Here is an 8,681-nt window from a genome sequence, read left to right as displayed (position 1 = left end):
AAGGCTACTTTTAAGTACAAAAAAAAAAAAAAAAAAAAAAAAAGATGGCCTGCCAAACCTTTTTTTTTTTCCAGGTGAAACAAGGCCACAAAAGAATGGTATATTACAGATTTACAAACACAGAGAGAATCTTTCAAACCGAACTGTAGATAACCTGGCTCTGTGAAGAAACTTCACCACGTCTCATGACCGTGAGTTCAGTTTAGTTTCCTTCCACCTCCCCCCAACCCTTTGGCTTTCACAACATTATTGTGTCTAATATACGTTTTACTGGACATATCACATTAAATCTTTATTGCCCTCAAATTCATTTACCTATCTCAGATAAGTAAATGTAACCTTGTAAAACAGCTATTACTGAAAATATTAGCTTTAAAAACATTATCTTATTTGTGTTTACAAAGAAATATAGGAGTCACATTTTCCACAGAGTCCATCTACAGTATTAGTATTTTACTGTTATAATGCTCAGTAGCCTGTAGCAATAACAAACTAGTGGCTATTAATGCTAATGCAGTGTTCTCATAGAATAACTGTGTTCCTGCACTTTTACTGTATTACAGACAAATCTACAACAAAAAAAGATCAACTTTTTTCTCCAAACAAAAAAAAAAATGAATGATTACAATAAAGGAAAGGGAAAAATTAAATAGCTACATATCATTAACAAATTAATTGTTCCTCAAAAAATACCTACAAATTTCTCTGTACATTCTTTACGCACAGCGTAACGATGGTCTTAAAGTTACCTATATAAAAAAGTGTTCTTTTAACAATCTTCCTACAGAGAGTAGGGTACTGAATGCCAAAGCAAGTAAGCGTTGACTACCCAGTAAGATGGTAGTGAAATGTGTAAAACTGGGGGCTTAGGTGTGGTGTTTTTTTTGTATTTTTAATTTTTTTAAAGAAAATTGAGCAGCCACCTTCTCAACAAGAGTAAGAGCCAATCTCCCGATCTCTTTCTACCCTGCACCTTTTCCAAATTAAATAGCTTAACTTTAAAAAAAAAAAAAACAAAAAACAAAACCAAAAACAAAAAACATAAAATAAAAGCCACAATGGACCCAATACTGTAACATAGTCCATAATACATCACGTGTAGTTCATCTTCCAACTACTTCTAACTTTCTACACTGAACCAATCATTTCAGGTAACCCAGTATAAAAAAAAGCCCTAGTTGCAACTGTACTGGGAAGATGGAATGTATGGGGGAGAGCAGTTACACTTAACAAGAAGAAGAGAAGCTCTTAGTACTAGCACAGCTGTGGTTTTATGCCTGCCTCTATTGCCTAATTTCTAGTTAGTAGCTATTAACATAGCAAATGATAATAAATGCAGTAATACCTGTATAAAGTTTTCTAATGGAGGAATGTATGCTGCAACTTGGCATAGGTTTATGAATAAGCTTAAAAAAATTAAAGATCATATTTCACAAACTGTAACAATCTGTTGTCCAGCCAAGATACGTAATGGTAGCAGTTTCTGCAGCTAGTTAAAGGTGGATTACACAGACTTAGTTTTAGGAAGCAAATTCCTGTTAAGCAGACAGTGCTGCAGACAGAAACAATTACTCAGTCATGCGCAAAGCTATAGCATCCTGTACCACGCATCATATATCTCTAAACTGCGTCGTTTGAGGCCTGTCCTGAGGCTGTCCTCTTTTGCTGGCTGCTACTAAAGTGAGTATCAAATACAAATATCATAGAGTACAACTGTACCAGCAGTAAGTATATCTAGGATTGTTACTGACAAAAATAAACTAATTCTGAAGAAAAGCTAATAAGTATTATGATTCTTACTGTCTATACATTAATAGATACCAGCTATTTTTCATAAAACATGCATCGTTAAGCACTATTGAACCCTCCAACCTCAGCTCTATTCTAACAAACTGCAGTGTTTAGGAAAAAATGCCCGTGTTCTGTAAATTATGCAGTCCAGTTGCAAGCACTAAGCACCTGAAATCTAAAGAGAGAAAGACCTATAACCTGTATGAGACTTCCCCTTCCAAAGCTGTTTTGCTTTAAGAAAAATCAAACTGATAGAAATGTCATCCTTAAACCCTTTTTTCAGCAGTTTGCCCTCAAAATATTAGCATCTTCCAGAAAGTTGCTATGCAACTTCAGTCCTCCTCCAATAGTGCAAATCATACATGACAGTTCTTTTCAAGTATATACATACAAAATTACTTCACAGAGGGAAAAAAAAAAAAAAAAAAAAAAGGGCAATGTAAGCAAACCAGACAAATTCTAGTCTCAAGAAGCTAATAAAAGCAAAAAGCATTTTGGGTCAACCAACTAAGTGTAATGGCTTTTGTGGATTAGCGTGCATTATTTTTTTTTTTAAGGGGCAGCAGATTTGCATCAGAGGTTTCTTTGGTAATTGAGGCAGGAAAAAAGGATGCTACATCATATGAATCTTTATGAAATAGTTCCTGCTATCATCTTTAAGGGCACCCTTTTACAAATAAAACGTGAGTACACAAAAAACATGTGTTGAAAACTAATCTCCCCTCCCCCAACACTATTTTAAGCACTGTTCAAAGCTCAGTCAAACCATGCAAATTCACAAACGTTAACGGTCCTCTCTTCATGAGACTACAGAGGGCGAGTGATTATGATTGACCATATGAGAGGAAGGGGAAGACTGGCCCCGCCGTGAAGCAGACTCAGGACTGCTGGAGACTCCGTCCTTCGCAGCTTTAATCTGAAGCCATGTATCCCCAAGTGCTTTGGCAAAGTGGTCATCGACTGATCCTGTGATGGACACAGAGTTTGCCACTGGCTCAGGCTCCTTGTAATTCTTGCCAAGGCTTCGGCGGAAGTGCTCTTCCACCACTGGGTCACAGGCAGTGGTAGCTAGAGGGGGAAAGGAGGCAGAAGACACGTTACTTCAGTGCAGAACCCTGGCACCACGTGCTGGATTCAGAGCCCGTACTTTCTCCCCTCTTCCTATCATCTCAGCATAATGCAAGACTTCTTTACATCATCACAGAACTGTTAGCGAAGGGGGTGGGGAAGAAGATGGAAGGAGTTAAAATTTTTAAAAAAGCAATAAATGGAGTGAAATATTTTTGCATTTCTGTGACCAGCAACAGGTAACCATTCTAGGTGTAATTCTAGTCCCCCTCAGGCTACTAACAACTACAGCTCTGGTTCTGTGGAAACCCTCTCCCAAAACAATCACATAGAACTTATATTTAGGCCTAAACGGAATTAAAGATAGAAACAGCTCTTTAAAATCAGCTCCCAAGCCTGCTGATACCAGTCAGACATGAGGAGAGTTCATTCTAAATTACAGCATGCCAGAAGCTGATTTCAGGGTTTCATCTGACTTCACATACTTGTGCTGGGAGCCAAGCAGAAAACCAAATGAATCACTGCCTCTGCGTCAGGTACTGCAAGCATTAAAATGCTGTGATACAAAGAACCTTAGGAGACAGGTTTTGCACAAGAATAATGAATCCCTCAGCCTAAATATGAGAGAGTTGCAGTTTTACAATTGAGAAATGACATCTGTGTCTAAATTAGATTTTCACATTTCAAAAACAAACTTAAAACTGTCAGGATCCATGCCAATGTCCTTCATGCTACAGGACGGCTTGACTGATCTAAAATAAATGTGAGCGTCACACAAAAAGACCTGTTCAAGTGATAAGTATTTTCTGAAAACGTTTACCACGTTTCCAAAGCCCATGTAAATACAGCTGGGGTCTCAAGGAAGCAGCTCTCATTAGACAAGTAACAGTTTTCTAGAAAACTTCTAACATCTTAGATCCCTAACTATTGATTTTTCCAAGAGTGTAACAGATCATCCAGGGTCTTGCTTCAGCTTCTAATTTTAATTTTCAACAACACGCTTGGGGGTGGTGTTTTTAATAAGAATAAAAACAACCACACACACACCCCCCCCCTCCTATGGACTTGCAGGTTCCTACCTACATCATACTGGTATTGTTACATTGACACATTCTGGTCGATGAAGCCTCGCTGCTGTGCATGTTAAAGCTACACATCAGTAGGTATATAACATGAAATGAAAGGGCCGTGTTTGCCCCTGGTCACAGTGAGAGAAAGCGACAAGAAACATCCCAAGGCTTCCCAGAAAGTACTGCATGAAAAGACTTCATAAGAAGTACTAACTGCACAGAAGGCAGAAAGCTAAAGCTCCCTGCTTGTGTTGCTATAGCAACCGCCCTCCAAAGCTTTTTATGTTATCCACGCAGGGAAAGGTGGAGGGTATGTGCTCTGGAACAGTATTTGTATCTGCAGGAAAAGATTTTTGTGCCTGAAGCTGAATCATGAAAGTCTAGTGACTCCTGAAAGACTAGGGAAACTACAGCTCCTAAAATAAGAGCATGGCTGGATCTGCCGGCTGCTGGCTGTCAGACTGAAATAAACATAATGACTTACTTGTCTGTGTGGGGTGTTTGGTTTTTTCAAAGCAGCTTTTCAAAACAAGAAAAAAGAACACCTCTCTCCCTTATTTTGAATTGGTACTTTCTACTGTGGCATAGGGTTGATGGCTGGAAAGCCTGCAGAGGGGATCTGTGCTAGCACGCCTCTGGGCAGACAGGATACAAAGAGGTGTCTATTGTTTCACCTCTTTTATCCCTGTGAGATGATTTTTGTTCTCAAATTCTGATCGGGCAGGCAGGAGTGCAGACATGTAACTTACTGCTAGAGGGTCTTCTGTAGGCAGGCATTGCTGAACCGCAGCCACTGTGTGCAATGGGGCAGTGAGAGAGGTTACAGTTCCGGTTGTTCGCAGAAGCACAGGTGATTACGGATGGACGGTTCTAAGACGGAAGAAACACGAAATCTGTCACTCCCCAAGGCAGCTGGCCAAAGCCACATTAGCAGCCGTTTGCTGCATAATCACTTGAGATGTACACACACTGAACCAAATCCCAGCAGTGAAATAACCCATAAACTATTCAATTCAATATAGCATATTAAACCCCAAAATATTCAGCTATTATTTCTTCATCTGATTAAAGAAAAACACATTGCATTTCCATAATGGTTCTTAGTTATTTAAGTGGCAAGCAGCCATATAGTATGGGCAGTATAAAACAAATCATTAGAAGCATTAAAGCGATTTTACAGTGACTGTTTCAACTTCACAGACATTACATATGCAGAACTAAATGTCAACACATTAAATACTTGTTTCATTCTACAGCCATATAGCCTTGTGATTCCAGGACTCAGAAGGGCTTTACAAATTTTACAGGTATTTGTCACCTGAGTATTAATCAAGTTTTAATGTCATCATTTTTCATTCAGAAGTTGTTTTCCCAGCCTGACTAACTCTGTATTCTGTACTTCACCCACAAACCAATAAGCCCATAAGATGTAAAATATGAAGAGCTCCTGAGCGAGTTTTGATTGCAAGTACATTCCTGTTGGAATTCATCTGCCTTTCTAGCACTACTTAATAGACATCATCCTTTGTCATTCTCAACACATGCAAATTCCCCCAAAACATCTATTCACACAATCTTAATTCCACAATGTATAAGTTGTACAAAGCGTAAATGTAAAATACTCTTTTTATAGTTGTTTACTATGTAAATATTACATTTAAACAAGGCCTTAGGGTAAGAAATGTCCCAGTTTCTCCAGATGGCTGAAGGCACATAACGCAACTATTGGGAGTATTTTTGCCTTGCATCTTTGGTATGTTTTGTGATGCCAGAGTCCACTTTGGTATACTCAATGCAAATTAATTTTTAAGTGTCCAAAAGATTAACAGAATTGATGTAACTAACACAGTTTTAACTTCTTGGCCATTTTACAAATCTGTGAAGCAAACCCACAAAAATCACTACTTTACCTCTACCACCATACAAAGTCAGTGAAGAAGGTAAGAGTTTTCATGGTTAGTGGTACTTCAGTCTACACAGAGCAAGACCAAAGTAAGTGAGATGAGCTTTCAAGAGGAGATTTAACACTGTCTAGGCACAATGAGAATGATGCTCTTTACATCTTACTGCACCAACAGCAAAGTAAAAAAAGTTAATAAAAAAAAATAATTATTTGTTTTTTTCTGTAAGCAATTCACATGTGGAAGTATTGCTTTTCTTCTTTACAGGGGTCAAGATTTTGTACATCTATGAAGCGGTTTTTGAGAAGTGTATATATGCTTATCTCTTCTGAAGAGTATTTTAGACATGCAAGAGGTGGGAAGTAGAGAGAGGGGCAATAAAAAAGCTTGTCTCCAGAACGCACCTACCAACACCCCAAAGGATCTGAGAGGCAGGATAAGGCATCTTAACAGAATCCCCTGGTACGGTTCTGTGTGTACAGGTGCACTGAGCAGACTACACATATTTATATGAAAATACTGAGATAAGCTGAGAGTTTAGTAACAGCGACTAGAGCAGCTGAATAACCCTATGCTGCCCAAAGTAAGAAGGTATTTTTTCCTACCTCTTTATTGGAAACTGCATAAGATGAAACCTCATTCAACATGCTAAGGTGAAAAAAACCCTCAAAACACAACCTGACAAATCATTAACTAGGGTTTCTTATTTTCAGTACACTCTTGTAAGATTTCTACTCTCTGCTCTTAGCAAGGTCTTACCTCAACATCCTATTTTCCTAAGAAAATAGACTGTAATCTAGTTCAAAACATCAAAGATAATAAATAAGAGAGAGATGAATCTGGTAATGGGCAACAGGAATCAGCCCAAGTCAAACATGCCAAAACAGAAGAGTGTCAGAGATGTTAGCTGCTAGGCTGAGACGCAGCGGCAGTACTATCAAAGGGCACCAGTGTCGTCAGTGGAAGCCTGTCCCTTCCTCCTCTGTCATCACCAAACGCTGAGAGCAAAGAAGAGCCGTTCTGCACAGAACAATAACTCTGCAATCTGTCTGCCAAATGATGCAAGATAGCAGCAGCACTAGTGTACAGCTAGGCATTTTGGCAGAGCAAAATGTAAAAAACTAGTGTACACAGCCAACCACTGTGAAAACTAGTATATAGCTCCAGTGAAAGGAAGCATTCATAAACTGCATATGGAAAAATCCCAACCTCTGAAAGATCATCCACTTGAACTGTTTACCCTTTACAGGTCGTGACAGTAGGGAAGAAGGAAGGAAGGAAGGAAGGTAGGAAGGTAGGAAGGAAGAGCTTGGGTGCATGGGCCAGTTTAATTTTTCAACACTGCAGCTCATCACAACTCAATGATCTTCCTTTCTCTCTCCATTTGTGAGAGGGATAAAAGAGAGTCCGACATACAATAAAACTGTTACTGTATAACCTGCATAGAGATGGCTCATCTTCAGCAGTTCTGAAGGAAAACAAATACAATGTACAAGATGGCAAGCCAACACCCAAGCAACCAGCCGAAACCAAACTAAACAAACCACTCCCAACATACAGAAATAAAGAATAAAATAATCAAAAATCATTACTCTGCTTTAGGAAAAGTCATTATGAAACAGTGATACAACATGGCTCTGACCACATAATAACTGCTTTTGGCTGGCTAAAACAACTTCAGGTCATTCCAGCTTCCTTCACCTGGACAACTCCGTGCAAAATTCTCCTTTACACCCTTTATGCCTTGCATCTCTTCTTCAGCACTCCTGGCAGGAGAGTGCAGGCACGGAGGGGAGGGAGGTAGCACTGACCGCCAGGAGCAGCACAGATGAATATCCTCTTTACCTGCGAACTGCATCAGTCATTGCCTAGCAGTTCCCGGAGCTTCGCTCAACCACAGACTCTGCATTCCCAATTAAAACACATGCATTCACAGGCTTGGCAAAGCATCAGAAAAATCAGGCAGGACAAGAAATCTGTGACGGACACATTTAAACATCAGCAATTTATTTACACTAAACACAATGAGCTGCGACATTCATTGTGCATTTTTAAAATACATTTTGCTGAAGAATAGCATCGCCTACCTATTGTAATTCACAATACATTCTGCTTACATCTGGGAAGTCCTCACTGTGCCTACAGCAAGGATTCCTACAGCCACCCAGAGTTTCTTGTCAGCCTAGAAGCCAGTACCTGCTGCCGTTCCACAGAAGTCAGTGTAGGTGTGATGCCAACTGTTCGGGTTGCATCCATGCTGTTTTTGGTCAGTGCTAGAGGTTGATCCATGGTCAAGCTTGGGATTGAGGCATACATGTGATTGGCATGAAGGCTCATTGTTGGGGCAGCAGCCCTCTCTATTGGGCTGCGACTCCTCTCTCTGTGCTCCTTCCGATAATCTCCATTGGCAGTCTTGTTTCTAATACATGAAAGAAAAAAGGCCAAAGGACAAGCTATAACGAGATATGCAACATTAAATCCCTTTAGGAAACACGTGCCAATGCGTTTTGCTGGGTTTGTGAGGAGTCTAAAATCCCTCAGTGAGGTATTACTCCTGGTCTCTCCAGCCACCACCCTGCAAAGACACACCAATCATTGACATTTGCAAGCTCTGGCAACCAACATTTTCCTTCAGCCTAGAATTTCTTCAGATACTGATCTAAATGCACCAAGTAACAACTTTGTTAAGATCAGACACCTCGTTTAACATACTATTAATCCCACTCTGTCTCCTAACACTGCAATATTCTTTGAGCATTGCTGCAGCCCAATAGAAGTTTATTTTACTCAAAAGACATGGTTGATTTCAGCAAAATGCAATGAGTCAAGGAAGGAAGCAAAATCTTCAGAG

General features: G+C 39.6%; 1 protein-coding gene across 6 annotated transcripts in view; it reads right to left on the bottom strand.

Moving 5' to 3' along the window:
• Window positions 1-871: 871 nt before the first annotated feature.
• Window positions 872-8,681, bottom strand: part of VGLL4 (vestigial like family member 4) — a 91,066-nt gene continuing 83,256 nt past the window's right edge. For all 6 annotated transcript variants that reach the window (XM_056338402.1, XM_056338400.1, XM_056338401.1 and 3 more), the window contains 3 exons: window positions 8,027-8,249; window positions 4,679-4,799; window positions 872-2,859 (listed from right to left, as the gene is read on the bottom strand). In XM_056338402.1, coding sequence (XP_056194377.1) covers window positions 2,591-2,859; window positions 4,679-4,799; window positions 8,027-8,249 — 613 coding nt within the window. In that variant the 3' untranslated portion in view covers window positions 872-2,590. The remainder of the gene's footprint in view (window positions 2,860-4,678; window positions 4,800-8,026; window positions 8,250-8,681) is intronic.

The sequence above is a fragment of the Falco biarmicus genome, chromosome 4, assembly GCF_023638135.1.
Source record: "Falco biarmicus isolate bFalBia1 chromosome 4, bFalBia1.pri, whole genome shotgun sequence".
Taxonomy (NCBI): Eukaryota; Metazoa; Chordata; class Aves; order Falconiformes; family Falconidae; genus Falco; species Falco biarmicus.
The sequence above is the reverse complement of the archived record's forward strand: the minus strand, read 5'-3'. Positions and strand labels throughout refer to the sequence as shown.